We start from the raw sequence: 18,387 nt of genomic DNA, 5'->3' as shown, positions 1-18,387 counted from the left end.
TCCACCACACCAGGCGAATATAAATTCTTTGATTCGACTTATTATATGACTATGTCGTGCATGTCGTACTTTACAACTCAATTTCACTGAATCCAAGTGGACCATTGTTGTAGGCTTATCCTATTTGAACATGCGGTAGGCCTATGCATCTTTTGTCCTACTGATCTACAGATAAAGCATGTGTGAAAACAGTTGCGTTGGGTGACGATGGTCATCCTCATGTATAAATAGACCTCAGACGCAACTTAGAAGACACGCCCTGAAACTGCTGGCTGGCGTCGTGCGGCAGTCGTCGCCAGATGTGTGCTCATCTGCCCAGTGCAGGTCTACTAGTTTCGAGCTAACAATGGGACCTAAACGTTACCTTGTTATGATAATAAGGACATAATCCTAACTTTAAATATTGATGGTTTTCCAAAGGGGGCCCCATCCAATGACTATGGAAGTGTGATACCCAATTGGTATGTAAAACGTCGTAGGTATTTATTATATCCGTAATTTGATCGTTTCCAAAAAAGGGAATTTAATATTTGCATATTTTAATATATGCTTTTATTTTGAACCCTTTAACACCTAGCCCTCAAAATGTCCGCCTGGAATTTTTTGCTTATTTTGACTATAAAAAGGTCAGAAAAGGTCCTGTGGGTAATTGCCTTTCCACATTATTTCAGAATACCTGGAACTTTCAATACCTGGAAGTTATTAACAATCTACTGCATGTTACAAGATTGGTATAACATTTTAAAATGAAGAAAAACACAAAAACGGATTTCGATTTTAGAGTTTTAGTGAAGAAAAACACTGCATTTAAACATGAATAACAGATTTTGCAAGTTCATTTGAAAGTTTGAAGAGTACAATAAAACATTTTATTCTTGGTCTCACAGGCCATATTATGGGAACTATGTACAGGTGTTTTTTGGCTTATTCTCCACTATTTTAAATTTTAACTTGGAGGCCTTGATGGTACTGCCAGTGACAGTTCCTGTATGGCTGCAGACACAGGCCCACATTACAGTCCTCACACTGCCAGGCAGTGCTCCTCTGGCAGAGCTTGCAGCGCCGTCGCCCCAAGCTGGCTCTCTGAGCTTTTGTCTGTTCGCTGGTTGTAGGAACAGCCAGATGTTTATAACTCGTCTTCTGAGGGCCATTTCTCAGGTCAGCTCCAAGGAGATGTGCAGAAAGCTCCTTCTGGAAGCGTTGACGGGTCATTGGTCTCTCCGGCTGCAGGCTGGCACACTCCTTGTGTATGATGAAGGAGTTAGTCACAGCAATGTCTACCAGATGCTGGAAAACAGCGGTGGGCCATCTCCTTGTTTTCCTGGTGGACTGAATTTGTACCAGTCATCTGGTTCGATTCGTCCACTCCCCCCATGTACCTGTTGTACTCCGTTACCATGGTGGGTCTTGGGATGAGGATCAGTCGTTGTGGCCCATCACCTGTCTTCTTCCACCGCTGCACTGTGTCCCCGCTTTAAACTGGGTGGATGGTGGAGCACAGGGAGACTTCTCTTGTGTCCATCCACTTCACGAACAGAAGATCCCTGTCCCTGATCCACCGGATACTGCCTCGTGGAGATTTCTTTGTGAGGGCATTTTCTTGCACGGTGGGGACACCAACTCGTCCTTGCCTGTATTGTAATTGCATACATTTAAACAAAATGAATTTTCTGCACTTGATCCATCATATATAGGATACACATTGCTAGGAGCAGATTGCACATTACCTGTATGTCCCACAAGCTCCGAATCCCTGCTGGCTCAGGTGTCGGTAGAGGAGGGGACTGGTGTAAAAGTTGTCTGTGTAGACAATATACCCAGACCCCAGGTTCCCTTTATCAATCAGTCCCGCAACAACATCAAAAGCGAGCCCCTTCCCTGATGCCGTCATGGACTTACCAGTATAGAGCTTGAAGTCAATGGTGTAGCCATTTGTTGCAGCAAGCACAAAGAACTTCAGCTCCCACTTTGTTGGCTTGGCCTTGGTCCCAGCCATCCTCTCATTCACTGCAAGGTGCTGTCTTGGGTGGTAGATGGCCTTGCAGTTTAGTTGAATCATTTCCATCAGAGGTCTGACACGATGGAGGTGGTCATGTTCCTCTGTGCCCTTTTTCGCATCATTTTCTTAACTTTTAGCTGGGTCACTCATGTGCAGGTTAGCCAAAATGGCCATGAACTTGTCTCGGGACATGGCGGTGGCAGGGAATGGCACACTGAAGATGCTTTGCCTGCGCCAAAAGTCGCTCATCTTCGGCAGGTCCAAAACTGACATGTACAGCAACATTCCTATGAATTTCTTAATTTCCTCTGTAGTTATTTCTTTCCAGACTAGAGGAACTTTTTCCCTTTCTCCAGGTTTTTGGCCGCATAATGGTTTGTGTTTTCACACAGGAGTTTGAAAACCGCAGCATCAAAAAAGTGGTGAAAGATTTTTCTATTATTTTCGTTTGGGGTACTGAACTGAACTGCTTATGGCAGAACTCAAAGTGGTTCTATCTAACGTTTTATGTAGGACTATAATTCATGCTATAAAAAATAAAATCCACCCAATTTTTCCAACTGCTTTGCTGTTTTAAATGTAGATGTGGTTCAACTCACTTTGTTGGCAGCTTCAATGTAACGTGGTGATGTTCCATTAAGATGCCCCCTTCATCATTTCAAACGTCATACACGATGGCCTCAGCGAAAAGCTTCAATAGCTCAGATTTAATGAGCAAGCAATATAATGGATAAGAGATATCCTACATTCAATACCTATTTTGTTACATTTGATGGCACTTTCCCTTGAACAGGCAATTTCTCCAAAAATGAACCTTCTCAAACTAATAATGAATAAAGAATTGCATTATTTAAATCATTTAAGTTGATTGCATTGGTTGGGAGAAGGCCTATACAAAAATCGAATAACATTGCAAGCCTGACAATCCTACAGTGATGTTATCATGTCGGCCTTACCCTGAGTGCATCAAGTCTGGACATGTCAGTTTAGCCAATAGTATTTGCACTTTCCACTTAGCATACTTGTAGGCCTACATTTGCCTGATGGACCGCAACATGTTGCAATCCTCTCCTTTTTTAAACAACATATAAGCATTGAAAAACCCATTTCTTCTTTATACACAGTCTTAACATAAGTGTTCTTTAGTCGGCTTACCTGAGACACATTCAAATCATTCACTACAGTATACATTTCTTAGTATACAGAGTCAAGTTTAGGACATACTTGATGGTTGATGCACATTCAAATGCCTTTTCCCATGGATTACATACTAATTGCACCAAATCAACCGAGTGCAAGATTATTCTAGAAACTGCAAGGCACTTTAATTTTTACGTTACTGCTTGAACAAGAAACGATAGTGAAAGCTTTGCGGATGGATGTATTGTCATCCCTGGTCAACCCAAAACCATGAAAACGTGACAGTGGTTTTAACAAATGTTCCTCCGCCTTCTCATGGAGCCCAGCACTATGTGCTTGTCCTAAAGACACTCCTGCATATATCCCACGTTGGCACTTTTACATGTTGCCTATATAGGCCAACATGTGTAGTCTATTTGGAGTCCATGAGGCATTCAAATTAGCTAGGGCACGCCTCCCTGGATCCTCTGGACGATGTGGGAGAGATCTAAACTGTGCGTTAGGGTTCTCAGCAGCATCTCGTCATTCTGAATCCCGCCCATGAACTCGTCGTAGGACAGCTCACCTGGAAACATGGACATATGAGTAAGAGTGCACGCAGAAACCAAAACAGGCCAATATAAAAACATAAGACATGCAATATTTTAGGGTTTGGACTAGATGGGCCTGTAGAGTAAAATAGACTTGTGTCTGTAGACATGTAGTCCGTTTTTACATAATTATTTACTCATATTTTACTCCAAAAATATCCGACTTTTAGTTTGGCCGGTGTTTATTGAAAGTGAATGAGTGCCATACTTGTTTAAATTGGAATATAAACTGTATAGATATTAAAGACGTGTACAAAAAAAGAGGTCTCATTGATGCTTGTATTCCAATTGTACAAGTGCGTTAAATAGACAGCAGACTTGTTTGCAAACTTCCTTTGCATAATTTTTGAAGATTCGGAAGATATTTACTGAATGAAACATTGTAACAGGCAAAAGGAGAATCTAGCCTCACCGTCGCCGTTGGTGTCAATCTTGTCAAACACCATGTCTGCGAAGTCCTCTGCAGACACTTCGTTGGGCGTTCCATTGATGGCGCGGATAGACTACCCGAGGCAAAGAAAAGTCCCATTCAAAAATACGCACTACAGCTAGCCTACCATGTCGCGGTATCACGTTGCACCACTAGATGTCAGTCAAGTACATGGCAGACCTTACGTGACCCATGGGAGTCCCACGCATCCTCCCCCCACCATGCTTTATATGAGTTAGGTCGGATTATGACACGGGATGCCCTAAACATAGGCATCACGGGATGCCCTAAACATAGGGTATCCCGTTTGTCATAAGCATCCACACTCTCAGGGGGCTCTCCCTCTATGATGGCGGTAAAGCTCATGCTTACCGTAATGATAAGCAGCAGCTCATCGCGGTTAATGCACCCGCTGCCGTCGACGTCATACAGTTTGAAGTACCAACGGAGCTTCTGCTGGACCTCTCCCTTCAACACCAGGCTAAGAGCGGCAACGTACTCCATGAAGTCCATGCAGCCATCCTTTAAACACACACACACACACACACACACACACACACACACACACACACACACACACACACACACACACACACACACACACACACACACACACACACACACACACACACACACACACACACACAACCACAACATCAGTATTGTTGAGGTAGGCTACACACAATAAGTAAACATGTAACTTTTCATGTTTCAAGTTAAATTATCAAAATGAATCTAATGATACATGATTACAATTCATGAGCAGGGATTCAATAATCCAGAACTTTGTGAATAATATCAAATATATCTCCATGGCTAGGTTTTTCACTACATGTTTACATAATCTGAATGCACAGGTCATCTCCAGTTCTCTCCATGTTTAGGTTGGTTGGCCAGGAGTAAGTGGGATAAACCCCTTCTGATTGGCTTATGTCCCCTCTACATAGATCACAACATAACACATGACCTGCAATGGTGAGAAGATGATGAGACTTAAAATGGTGAAACCGTATTTGCAGTTAGAAGAATTGGTTTCTTTTCGCACATCCCCCTTATAATAAGATATGAGAAGCCATTATCTTCGCAGATATCGCGGACATAATGTGTTATAAGCATTGCAAGTTGTTATTGTTATGGCTACCTTCTTCCCCTATTTTCACTAGTTCACATCTTTGCATGGATTCCAGATTAGTCAACACAATCTCCCGAACAATTTTAACCCATTTCTTAAAGTTTGGAGTTTCTTTAGAGTTAAAGGACCTAAAGTTGGCAGGATCATCCAGAGGTTAAGGCGTCTGTCTCCAACCCTCCAACCTCTGGGTTCTACCCACTGTCCACAGTCTACCTGAGCCCCAGGCGTCCCTCAGCCGTGGACCCCCGCCCGCCAACGCTGTGTAACCAAACACTCCAAAGGTGAGCAAAGGTCACTTTATGAAAATAAAAGCCTCCTGCCAAATCCCTAAAGAGTCGATAAAGGTTACAAATTGCACAAGCTTACATTGTTCATGTCAAACGCTGAAAACATGGACCTGGCGTAGGCATCTGATGACTCAGACAGGTTCTTCAGGCCAAAGAACTTCTTGAATTCATAGTAGGTGAGCAGTCCAGACGGGCACTCTGTCATGAATTTCCTGTACCACTGGTAACTCTCGCAGGCGGTTATGTCCTCCAGTGTTGTCCCTTCGGTGTTTCCCATGTTTACTCTCCAATCCTCCAAAAAAAGGAAACCCGAACACAAAATGTACAAATGGCCACTGTGTGTCCCGTCCAGGACAATCCCAAAAAGTATGGAGGTAAACAATTGACAGCGTAGACGACCTGGACTGCAAGCATCAACCTCAGCCAATCAGCTCACCGGAAGCGTTTGTAAGACATTGGTAATCTTCTTTAAAGCCTGCAAGCGCTATGAGATTGTGTGTCTATAGAGAGCCAACCCCAGAGCCTATACCAGTAACAGTAGAAGATGCTCACAGTATGCAAATCAAACAGGGGCACTGTTAATGCAGCTTTAAACAATGCTATTCAAATGTGCTGACAGTGACAACCCAATCGATGTCACAGCGAGACAGATCGCCATTTTATGTGATGCACCGTAAATGATCTTATATATTAATTAACACGTGAAAGCATAATTGATTGTAAGAATGGGAATACATTTGAAACAACATGAGAGATTGTGCACGCTTTTATTTTGCAATGCTGATTACTCCGCCAGCTCACGGCTTTTTAGCATCAATGCCAGAAGAGCGAATCTTATGGTCCGTATCCCAGGAGAAACGGCACCCGAAGGTGGGTTTCAGCGCTGTGTAGAAGGGGAGCAGGGAGTTGGAAGGCTGATCAGACCATTGCAGTGGTACTGGGAGCGAGGGGGAGGTGGGCTGTGGTCTGATTTGGGGCAAGGGAACCCTCCCAGCTTGTTTTAGTTGAGCCATCCTCCAAGAGAAAACCAGGACATCAATCTGTTTGTCCACCACCTTCATTCGGCTGGCGTTGACGGGAACAAGGGTCTTCAGCGGGTTCATCCATATCTGTTAGCAAAGACAGACCGGGAAACACACTGGTGAATTTCAAAGGGGTTATATGGAGGAAGAAAACAGTGGTATGGGTCAACCATCATCATCACATTGACGATGAGGGGACAAACTGATTTGAAACGTAAGAAAACAACATCCTTTATCTGTTTCACTTAACTAATATGATTGTAATGATCATTATAAGTATGATTTTAGCTGGGAAGTCCCCATCAAAAATGTGACTGGATCCTCCAACCTTCTCTGCGGTCCTGTTTCTAGTTTTCCTTGAGAACGTCACTCGTCGAGTTACCTTAGGTCTGCTTTGAGCCTTTCTGTCTGCTGTGGAAGCCATTGGAGTGAGTGACCGCAATGTGCTTGTGGAAATCCCCTGTACTCTTCAGCAGTCCCTCTCGATGTTCCTGGGCAAAGTTCTGCTGACTGTGAACTATCGTGTGTGTGGACAGTTCTTTAATAGCCTTTGGAATCGGAGTCTTGACCTGAACAAGACAGGGGCCTTTATGATGTCATAGCAGTGTTCTCTGGGCTTCCTTGTTGAATTTCAATGTTCACCTTTAGAACTTTCATACTAGAGTCCCTGAATTAAAGCAAATTAACAGATCGGATTTCTATTTGGTCGAACAATAAGGTGACTCAGAACAACCTGGTAGAAACAGCTCGGGGGAAGTGTGAGGTCCCTCATGTGCGAATGAACTTTCTACCTACGGTGTGATCTCTATCTCTGTGCTCAGAGAGTGTTTCGACTACAAACAGGGTGACAAGACAAGATCAAATCTAGGAAAACATCCACTGCTTTCATGTGGCACCACAAACACGAGTCAGCCTTTTCCCCACCTTGTGCGTAGTATCAACTCTGAGACGAGGACTCCCCTCACAACATTTAAGGAATTTACAGTGAATTCATCAATTGCAAGGCATTATACCCTGCATGAATACATGAATAGTAAGCAATTCATAACCAGCAAATAATATTTACAACATAATGAGATAATGGTTTATAAGACCGTTTATTAAGGGTGAGTTGATGCCTTCGGAACTATTCACAATGTGATAATAACACTGTTAAAGAAGGACAATGCTGCAATTCAGAATAAGTTCAGTAAGTTATAAACCATTAGACTTCTGTGTGGGCTCAGGCCAAATAACAACCATCTATGCCTTACTACTTCTTTCTACTTACATTAGCAATTGTACTTGAGGCATTTCCAGCATTTAATGACATTGATACATGCTCTAAGACAGTTATTCCTGCTTGGTGCAGCATGTGCACGCTTGAAGCCCGGCTACAGAGAGAGGCAGTGAGGCCTGCTGTGAACCGGCTACGGTTGAAGCACAGGCGAGAGGGGGGGGGGGAGGGCCTTGCCAGGACATTCTGAGCATTTCTTCCCTGACATTAACAGGGCATGGTGGATTCCCACACAGTGGAACAGGCCCGACCAGTCCAGTTAGTCTCCAACCAGTTGGAGGTGGAGGCGGAGGAGAACATCACATCACTTCACCTGCCTTACCGAAACAAACCCTAGAGGGCAAAAATAAAAGCAACCCTTGTTCATTGCCGTCCTCGGGCATTACATAACATCAAGCTAGAGGAAGGTTCAAGTTCACTCCTTCAATGTTAAGCCCTCGAAGATAGTTTCATATCCATGGTAACCAATTCATTCACTGCATAAAGCTTACCAACCAGGATGTGTACAATTTAGTATCGACTACTATGATACAACTCAATTCATATGTGAAGACAAATAACACAAAATTGTGAATATAGAATAATATACATTATTATTGTTATTATCATAATTGTCATTATCATTATGATTATTCATTATTATTATTATGGTTGTTATTATTCTAATAATTGTAATAAACGGCTTCTATTTGTATGGTGTTTGTCTTCTGTAACAAGGCACTCTTTGGCTGAGGTTGGCTGGACTGAGCAGAGGTCACATTAGACCCAGGCAGAGCTGGGTGGTTGTTGTCGTGGGGTCTTATGGGTCGGCCCACTAAGAGCTTAGAGGATTTTTGATCCTCTTTAGATGAGGCTCCTCGACTGCGTCTTTGCAGTGTGGTGGCTGTCAACAGGACGGTCATAACAGAAATCCATGATCAGACAAAAACCTTAATTTTGACCACAGAGAGAATAGCGGTTTTTAACAACCCTAACAACATGGGAGGAGGCTGCTGGAGATGGCCTATTGGGCTATAATGAAGGCGATAATAAGACACACATTTTTAACATACCTACATACACACTGATTAGGAATACACACTAGTACTTACTTCTGTTGATGTTCAAAACTTGTAACAGTGTAATTCTTTATTACTATTTTTTTTTTTGGGGATATATATGCTACTTGATAACTTGGGCCTCTGGTAGCATTTTAGAATAACATTGAGGCATTAATAACAATGAATTCCCAGTGAATTCATCATTTGTAAAGCATTGTACCTCCATTAATACCCATCAGTAAGCATCTTGAATGTATTCCAGCGTTATTCAATGTTTATAAAGAATTATTTAGGTCTAATGTAAATAGTTTATAAATCATTAACTTACGTTACATTAATTATTTTATAAACCATTAAGCCATCTTATTACCATATTGATAGTTGTTTATTAATTGTTTACTCATGATCCACGTCGGAACAATGCTATATAATAATGTAGGCTATTCACTATTCATTCTAAAGTGCTACCAGCGCTTTTAAGCCCCTCGCCTATCTACTTAAAACACAATCGTTTCAAACAGTACAGGCTATTCCTTAACATGTCTGAGATACAGGTGTTCTTGTTACCTTAATTGGCCCCTTATAAAAGGCGTGCGCCTGCCAGACGGCGGGGCCTCACCTGCGCACGTAACGAGAGGGCTGACGCTGACAGACCCGGAGGCGGGATCAACTCCATTTTCTCTAAAAGTTTTCATCAAATCACTAGAGTCGAGTTCAGCCTGTCCGCCTGTGCACCTGTCGTCTACAACTCCGTGGAGCTCATGGTTTATTCTTCCTAGCAAGGGAACACGATTTAACAAAAAAATGCGTTAGGTAGGCCTGCACGTATTTTTTCATATTCATAAACAATTCATATTTAACGTAAGACCTTTACTTTAATAATCATGAAGAAGGGAACGTTGCATTTTTTGGGTCGAAAGAAGCAATCCCTTTTCGACACCAACAACCCTGTTAAGATCCAGACGATGGGTGAGTACACTAACCTTTTACACTTTCACAGATGGACGGTTATAGACATGTTAGGGCTGAATCCACAACTTTTAATCTGAACCCTTGAGCGCTTTTGAAGTTAACGTAAACCGCGCCGTAAGGTATCGCTTATCTACACGAACCCTGAGCCTTTAAAAGCCTTAAAAACCCGTCTGGAACAACCTCAACTACATCCATAAAGTGGTGACATGTCTAGCATGCTTCTCATCTCTCTGAGGGTTGCTTCTCTTAAAAGACAAGTAGCAATCAACAAAGTGAGTAACGAGTTGTCCAGAATGTTACAGGTAACATGAGCCGGTTAGGGTTTAGTCGGTCCCACGGTCCATTTCATTTTTTTAATGCTCCGTGACATTATTTTGAAGGTGAGTTGATTAGAACTAGAATTTCATATATATACGACTTCACAGTCAGAAATATTTGCTATGCAAAGCAGACAGGCGGGCTGTATTTAAATTTATGTATATGACAGCCATTCCCTATCATTTGATTTAGAGTGATTTGTTTCCTGGTCTAGATCCACCCTTTAACTGGAGTATAAAGACTGGTGAATGGAGCAAGAACCGGCTGTTTGTTGGCTTTGACAAGAGTAGGATGGAGATTGTTTTGTGACTAGATAGGCTTACATTAGGCCTTCTCTGTATTTTTCCATTTGTCTGTTGAATAGGCAATTCAACAACATATGAATGTAGGCCTGTTATGTAGGCTATGCTCACCAAACATGACATGATAACATAGATCTTTTAACATAAGTGCCCTGATTTCTTTATTATCTAGCACAAAACCGAATATTGTATCAAAGAAGCATGTAAATACTCAGACGTGAACTGTCTCAACAGTTACTCAAAAGCAGCAGGCTTGACATTGCAACGTGACAAACAAGAGTGTAATTGCTTGAGACACTTTCTCTAAGGAACCACAACGACCCCATGATGAACAGGTGTTGAACACAGAGGGTGCTGAGTATTTGGGGTCAAAAGTCTTTAAATGACCTCAGGCTGACACAGCCTCTTTCTGTAATTGGTTACTTTCAGAAGCTGTTTAATTGTACTCATGGTAATGTATAGATGCTAAAGCTGGGTGAGAACTGATACAAAGGTTAACAAATTGAATGGGTCATTAAATGAAAGCCGATCACACAGTAATCTCACTTTAATCACTTTGTCGTCAACCGGAAAACTACCTTTGGAGGACTATAGAATAACTTGCTTACGTCGACTGACAACCAACAACAGAGGTCTCCACAGTCATGCCCCACTGCAGTACACTGTAGTACTTGAGTAAGGAACAATAGACAGTTTGACAGGACGTTGTTACTGGCGTGCATGCGAGGAAACCAATTGAAGTCTCTGGTAACCCCCAGCTAAGCTAATGAAACTTAGCTTTGAAAGTAAAGCCAACTGATTCTCACAATTTGTCTTTCCTGTTTCTGTCATTAAACCCAATCTCAAATCTTATTCTAAGCTGTAATCTTACCCCGATTTCCAGCTCATTGAGCAAACTAAATAAAGTGAATGGTTCTGTTTGTCCTTTCAGAGAACGGCCTTTCACATAACATGGATCTGATGTTGGATTCGTCGGCCATCCCCGACACGGGCACGGCCAAAGTGCGCCCCCGACCCACTGTCAAACACCACACCGTAAGCTAACTTAAGCAAACAGCTTTGTTGCCTCATGTTAAACATTCACAACTCTTTAATAAACGGCCCTGTTGCTTCAAGTCTGGGTTATAGCTGAGAAGTAACACTAACAGGTGACTGCATTCCATTGTACTAGTGTACCAACATTATCTACCTATGAATCAATGATTAGGACAGGTTTCTGGAAGGACTATTACGGCCACATTCTAATCTTCTGACATCAACATTTTGATTGCGTGTGAAAAACGCTGCCCAATGCATGAACCTGTGTGTCTTGGTGTTTTCAACAGAACTACAAATAGGGAGCCTCATAATTTTGTTTCTAAGATAGGCCTTCTACTTACTTCAACACTTAACCCAAACCCTCATGTTAACCTTTCCCTTTACCATGCAAAAGCCAATAGGGCATTCTCTCTCTAAATTCTCTTTCTAAATGATCGTCGTGACACATGACTTCGATTTCTCCACGGGACTCGAGGTGTACGCGACCATGAATCACTGTTACCACGCAGACTCATTTAAATGGTTTCGGCCATTGGGCTGTAAACCTCTGGCCGTTCCCTCCATCTGTGTTGTCGTCGCACACACCCCGCATGCGGGGAGTACTCTGTGTGCTGCCTTTGTGGCATGCGTCGTGCCCGCCACACCCAGAACAACGCAGGGCTCCACGCAACCATGGCCAGGCCTGAGTCAACGTCGAAAAATCCATGAAAGAAATCAAACTGGGTTTGATATGGCGTGTGTGACGACACGCCCTCCGCTCCCTTGTGAAACGCGCATTCCGTCGCTAGGACCGTCGCATCTTATGATTGACAGCAATTCCGTCTGAGGCGTGGCAGATATGGATTAGCACTTCACACTTGTCATCTTCTAGTGAATGGGATTTACTTGAAAAAGTATGCAGCCGCCGCAGTTTCTGTTGTGCTTCCTGCAAATCAGTGCAAACTGCCGTACCGTCTGTATTAGACAGGAATTGTATTATTATTGAGCTATGATAACGGGGATCACACCATCGTGGACGACCTGATGAGGGGTTGGGTCTGTTTGATTTATACATGCTAATCGACAGGGCAACTAAGCAACCAGAATCGTTCTTAGATTTGCACTGATAGGGAGAACAAATCCGGTGAACAATAAATGAATGATTTATGAATTGAACACTCTACCCTTCCCCAGTTTTTTCCATTTTTGAAATCCGGCTTTCAACAACTTCCAGTCTCTGCCAATCAAAACAAAGGCAACGCTCGTTGTGCAAAATGACTCAAATCCGGTATTGAGTCATCAATGTTGTTTGAGTTTGTTGTGATTCAGTTCCCATTATTAAAAGACTACAGATAGATAGTTTATCTCTTAACCACTTTCAGTCTAATGCAGGACAAATGTACTGCATTTAGCACTGATTTTCATTGTTGACTTGGAAAAAATATGTTCTTATCAAATAATTGATGTAACTGATTCAATGTTTCTGTTTTGATGACATTATTACATAAGCAACAACCTCAGTAAGGACATGTGAAACTGCCTATTATCATGATCTTTAGTGATCGATGACACGTCGTTGTAATTTCCAGATTATCGCGTCAAATCTCTAATTGTGAGAGGAAGCTAGGTTGAATATTCTGTTTAAACTGCCCTTCAGAAGGACTTATAGCATGTTTATTCTGTTGTACCTCTATTGGGTCAACAATGTCTGTGTTTATTTATAGTGGTGACTAGAACACAAACTCCTACTCTTATTAATTGTCCTTCTGATTCTCCCTTCTTCACACACACACACACACACACACACACACACACACACACACACACACACACACACACACACACACACACACACACACACACACACACACACACACACACACACACACACACGCGCGCGCGCAGATGTCTCTTAAATGACAGCATATCATTTTATTACTTGAACGTGCGTTGAACGCATACTTGAATACGCGTTCAACACTCCCTGTGACGCGAATACAAGGTGTTTCCTCCCTTCCCCTCCCTTTCCTTGTTCAAAAAGGTGTGACTATGACTGATGATTAAAAGTTATGCTATTACAATTATCTCAACTGCAAAATGAGAGGCTATAGCTTTGTAATAACAGCGTTACATTTTTTTGTAAGGATGAACTTGCGTAAAAGTAATAAGCGATAAGTGATATAACTTTTGCATAACTAAAATCCGTGTAAGAAGCTGATACATCCAATCGGATGACAGACAGCGGGTTCAAGGATTCAACAACTGATACAATCTTATACGTCTACAAGAGAAAGGCTGAACTATTTCCAAGAATGTTTGGTATCACAGTCTTGGCTCATCACAAAGGCTTGTCACAAAGAACTGGTGTGTTCACAAGATGTTCTAGCAGCCGGTAGAGCAGAACCTCTTCCGGCTGACTTCTCCTGTGTTTGTTTAAACTGTTAGATATATCCCGGAGGCTAATAGTCCATTATTTTTTCCCCAACAGTCCTCGTCTGAAAGTGTTTATGGGGTTGCGGTTCCGACCCCAACGGTCCCTATGTTCTCTACGTTCAACGGACTACAGGGTGAGGGGAAAGGTGAGGATTAACCTGGTTGACCAATCCCACTTCAGCACCGTCACAGAGATTGCGTCCATATAGAGTTGAAATATAGTGCAGAAAAATGTTTCCTCAGACTCTTTCCCAATTTACTTTATATTTCAATTGTGTCCAAGCTGGCCCACAAATGGATTAACAAAGTAGTGGAGTGAATGCATGTTATTAAAATAATATAATAGGATGTCATGCACCCATCTTTGTGATCGCTGCATGCTAACAGTTTCCATAATTTACGCCTTTGCAATAAAGACATTGTTTGAATGCTCATAATTAACCCCTCTATTTAATGTTGACATTAAAATGTGCATAAAAGTTTGCATTTAAAATAAAAATGCCTTCATGTTTGTTTCGACAAGCTTATTGCATGCAGCGCTTATAGTCCCAACTACAATGTTTTCTGTCTTGTTTTGCAGAAGGGGATCGACTGTCCATTGGATCGGCTATATCTTTGAACGATCCTATTGAGGGGAACATTTTCGTTCCCCCTCCGCCTTCTGTGGCGCCCCCACCCCCACCCACACAGTTTATCCTCCCTCCACCTGATTTCATGGGGGAACTAGACAGCCCTAACAGGGCAATGATTCAGCGGCCTAGTATGCCTCCTCCAAAACCTCCTTCAGAGCCACCAGCATTACAGGATCTCGCCTTTATGAAACCCCCACCCATGACTCCTCCAAAACCTCCTTCAGAGCCACCAGCATTACAGGATCTCGCCTTTATAAAACCCCCACCCATGACTCCTCCAAAACCTCCTTCAGAGCCAACAGCATTGCAGGACCTCACCTTGCTAAGACCCCCACCCATGACTCCTCCGAAGCCTCCGTCAACTTACTCCAGTGCCTCCACCCCGATTTCCACACCACCACCCAGCGTGGTTCCAGGGCTCCCCGATTGCCCAAAATTTGCACCACCCAAACCCCCTCCTGAAAAGCCAAAGAAACCAGGGAAGGCACCGCCCCCAACGCCCACTAGGATGTCTTCGATCGCTGGGACCGACGCCTTCATCGAGCCGTACCCTCCTGCTGCCTCCCACCAGATGAACACCCCCTCCAGTTTCAATCCCCAGAATAATGCTAAACTTTACAATGCTCCCAAAACCTCCATTGTCAGTGGGCAGGGGGACTTTGACCCAAGACCAAAGCAGATCTTGCTCTTACAACCCTCTAGTCCCGATGCTGTCCAGGTAGATGGAAAAGCCTCACCTACTCCACCATCCAAACCGAGCCGTGGTGCTGCCCCGGCTGAAACCCAGCTGGACAGAGAACCCAAGATGAACCCTCAAGCTAACATTACAGCAAAGACAGCACAGTCGCAACCTAAGCCTGAGGCTAAACCTGTTATTTCAAGCCTACAGGAAAAGGACCTTGCCCCATCTCTTCCTCCAGTATCAACAAAGTCGAGTAAAGAACTTTCAACTCAAGATCTCTTAAAAGTCAGTCACAAGGGCAATTACAGCCCCCTAATAGATCGCAAACTGCGGAACTTAAAGGGACCTGAAACAAGTGGGTCCTCAACTTCTCCCTTCGCCCTGTTGCAAGCAGCAAAGGAAAGGGAGAAAAACAGATCACCCAAGACTAGTTTTAAGCACAGACACTCTTCTCCCAACTCCTTTGTTGTCACACCCAGGTCAAACTCAATTTCCTCAACGACCCATGAGAATGGACGGGAAGAGGACTCACGGTCAACATATAGTGCTGCAGGGCCCATGTCAACAGCACAAACCCAACCGCTCCACCTCGCCCCTCCAGCGGTCCGGAGTCCAGCTGCACCCAGCACTCCAGCTTTCGGTGGGTCGTCAACAGCGGGGACATCCCCGTCGTTGGGCAGACTAGCCTCTGAGAAGCAAGAGGTCAAGCAAGCCAGCCCGTCACTCGACTACAGAAAGAGTGAGGCCAATCCTCCAGAAACACCCATGACATTGCTCCCTCCGCCACCAGAGTTTTCCAACTTTAATTTCAATGACATTATGGATTTACCTCCGGACTTTCCTCCACCCGATCCTCCGAAAAAGAAGGCACCAGTATCAATAATAAAACCTGTCTATGCTGCTCCGGCTCCTCCACCCAAACCAGCTTCACCTGCTCCTTCCCAGGCTCCAACCCCGGCGCCTCCTCCCAAACCTAAATCCGCTGCGCCCGCTCTGTCCCCGCCTCCGCCTCCGGCTCCAGCTCCGGTCCCAGATGTGAAACCACTGGTGTACCAGACCTTGCCTCGGCTGCCCGTCCAGAAGCCGCTGCCCGATGTCTCAGAGAGCCAGGCCACACTCTTAAGCATTTTGCAGAAGAAGATGAAGGAGATGGACAGCAAAATTAACCCAAAGAGAGAGATGGAGTCCAGCAACGACGAATGGGGTTCCCCCATGTCTGACGAGGACACAATGATCCCGTTTACTCCCAGAACCACGCCACAGAATAACAAGAACTATATGCTTCCTACTAAAAACGCACACCTGGACATGCGGGAGTTGGAAACTAAAGTGGCCAAAAAACTACAGGACAACGCCACAGCCTCCAGGTAAGGTTCCTTTGTTTTGCAGTGACGAGTTCACATCGATAAGTTGAGGTTGATATATAATATATATATGTATATATATAATATGAATGATTTCAATAACATATAATAACCATTGTGTTTTCCTTTCTTTTTTCTTTCAGCAGCGAGACAAAGTCAAAGCAACATGGTATGACGATCACAGTGCGTCCTGGAACCAAACAACCCATTACCGTTGTGAGTAAAGGGGAGCCTGCACAAGCTCTATAAATATGCAACATATTCTTTAAAGACAAAAAGCAATGTGTGGACCAAATTTGACTGGCATCAGTGGCCACTGGTTGTTGCATTTTTATCAGTACCAAAGTTCATTATTGCCTTGTTACCACAAACTTTATTTTGCTTTTGGTTGATGTTATTTAAACACGGTCTTGATTGAAAATGTTGATATGTTCCATAGTATTTATCAATATGGAATGCTGCATAATGGATAAGTACTGCTATATTCTTTCAGGCTTCAAAGGTCAATGCAGTTGTTACATAATTAGATTGTAAATCATTAATGTTCTGTAACAAATTAATGATTATTTAGTCCACGGGACTTTATAACCAATTTTCTAGATGAGGGACAGGATTGATTCATTTAATAAGATATCATTATGTTATATGATGTGCAAAAGTTATACGTTCTACAGTAGTAAAATAAGCTCTTGTTTTGTATCTACCAATGTTTTCAAATGTACATCAAATTGATGTTTATGTTTGTGTAATGATGAAGAAATCAGAAAAGCTTCTGATTGTTTGTGTTGCACGTGCCAATATTGAGAGCGGATATACAAGAGTAGTATATCTATTTGAATTGAATTATGTAGCAGTAACTGTCTGAACTGTAAATATATATATTGAAAGAATGGACCAAATTCTAACCAACATAACAAAGTCTGTAAATAAAACTCTTAAAATGAATAAAACATTTAAATTGTCAACCAGATTGCTCATTGCAACCTTAGAAGTGCTAATTAAGGTAGTAAGCCTGAGATATTATTCTCTTTGGGTTACTTTCTCATCTGGTAACTTTGCATACATTATGTAGAGGCAAATGCGTTACAACATAACACTCCAGTCTATGGGAACTGGGTTAAATCCTGTAGGCATCCTTGAGCAAATGCCCGACCCAATCTTCTCACATTCTCTCCAATATTTCAGTTGCTTCTCAATTTCTCCTCAAATATGCAATTTCATTATTTTTGTATAAAAAATGTTCATGGAAACATCCAGTTGGGAACTACCAATTAGTATTGTATCACATATGAGCTGTTGCAACCAAGCCATCATAGTATACTATAGTACCAAGTAAGTGGTCTAAATCTTTGTACAACAGAGGCTTAACAGTAATGAAAACATTGCTTTATGGGATTATATGCAACCCTGCGATGACCCGAACTGCCCGCTTGCGCTCCATAGCAATGGACATCAACTCGGCTGAACCAGTAAGGGTTAAAGGAAACAGCCTGCCTTCTAAAAGTCAAGTGTTTGCTGCTTTAACTCATTCAAGTCATGTCCTGCCAGTGTATTGTTGATTTAAACTTCCACTTCTAAGGAGAACCCTGCTGGCTTCACTGTAAAAGCCCCATTCAGCTCAGTTCTAATGAGCAGAGGACAGGAGTGTTGCAACGTCGCCTAGTCAGCAGGTTACCAGGTAACCATATCAGCCAGTTAAGCATGCAATAGCATGCATCAACTCCTATAATATATTCTCTGTAAGTAGTAAG

At 42.9% G+C, this 18,387-nt stretch overlaps 2 protein-coding genes and 1 long non-coding RNA gene across 4 annotated transcripts; 1 reads left to right on the top strand and 2 right to left on the bottom strand.

The window, feature by feature from the left end:
- Positions 1-2,679: 2,679 nt before the first annotated feature.
- Positions 2,680-6,035, bottom strand: guca1ab.2 (guanylate cyclase activator 1Ab.2). Its single transcript, XM_030375907.1, has 4 exons — positions 5,658-6,035; positions 4,532-4,681; positions 4,142-4,232; positions 2,680-3,704 (listed from the first exon to the last, which is right to left on the bottom strand). Exons 1-4 carry the CDS (start codon positions 5,853-5,855, stop codon positions 3,583-3,585), a joined length of 561 nt encoding a protein of 186 aa, XP_030231767.1. The 5' UTR covers positions 5,856-6,035; the 3' UTR covers positions 2,680-3,582.
- A 294-nt stretch (positions 6,036-6,329) lies between these two features.
- On the bottom strand, positions 6,330-7,236 carry LOC115557808 (uncharacterized). Its single transcript, XR_003979251.1, has 2 exons — positions 6,983-7,236; positions 6,330-6,687 (listed from the first exon to the last, which is right to left on the bottom strand). It is a non-coding gene; the product is annotated as an uncharacterized LOC115557808 (long non-coding RNA).
- A 2,373-nt stretch (positions 7,237-9,609) lies between these two features.
- On the top strand, positions 9,610-17,601 carry LOC115557276 (nascent polypeptide-associated complex subunit alpha, muscle-specific form). 2 transcript variants are annotated; one of them, XM_030374966.1, is made up of 5 exons: positions 9,610-9,885; positions 11,440-11,543; positions 14,014-14,104; positions 14,539-16,639; positions 16,783-17,601. In XM_030374966.1, exons 1-5 carry the CDS (start codon positions 9,801-9,803, stop codon positions 16,883-16,885), a joined length of 2,484 nt encoding a protein of 827 aa, XP_030230826.1. In that variant the 5' UTR covers positions 9,610-9,800; the 3' UTR covers positions 16,886-17,601. The 2 variants fall into 2 exon arrangements, with proteins under 2 accessions (XP_030230826.1, XP_030230825.1); XM_030374965.1 differs by having other exon boundaries at positions 9,611-9,885; positions 16,780-17,601.
- Positions 17,602-18,387: the final 786 nt, after the last annotated feature.

The sequence above is a fragment of the Gadus morhua genome, chromosome 13, assembly GCF_902167405.1.
Source record: "Gadus morhua chromosome 13, gadMor3.0, whole genome shotgun sequence".
Classification (NCBI taxonomy): domain Eukaryota; kingdom Metazoa; phylum Chordata; class Actinopteri; order Gadiformes; family Gadidae; genus Gadus; species Gadus morhua.
Note: the sequence above shows the minus strand (reverse complement) of the source record. Positions and strands in the feature narration are given on the sequence as shown.

Bases quoted from the DNA above. Each gene is read 5' to 3' on its own strand.
- guca1ab.2 (XM_030375907.1), bottom strand. From the start codon at position 5,855: ATGGGAAACACCGAAGGGACAACACTGGAGGACATAACCGCCTGCGAG. The intron at 4,682-5,657 runs GTAAGCTTGTGC...GTGTGTTTAAAG, and splicing joins CAGCGTTTGACATGAACAAT to GATGGCTGCATGGACTTCAT. The intron at 4,233-4,531 runs GTAAGCATGAGC...TGCCTCGGGTAG, and splicing joins AGCTGCTGCTTATCATTACG to TCTATCCGCGCCATCAATGG.
- LOC115557276 (XM_030374965.1), top strand. From the start codon at position 9,801: ATGAAGAAGGGAACGTTGCATTTTTTGGGTCGAAAGAAGCAATCCCTT. The intron at 11,544-14,013 runs GTAAGCTAACTT...TTTCCCCAACAG, and splicing joins CCACTGTCAAACACCACACC to TCCTCGTCTGAAAGTGTTTA. The intron at 16,640-16,779 runs GTAAGGTTCCTT...TTTTTCTTTCAG, and splicing joins GACAACGCCACAGCCTCCAG to CAGCGAGACAAAGTCAAAGC.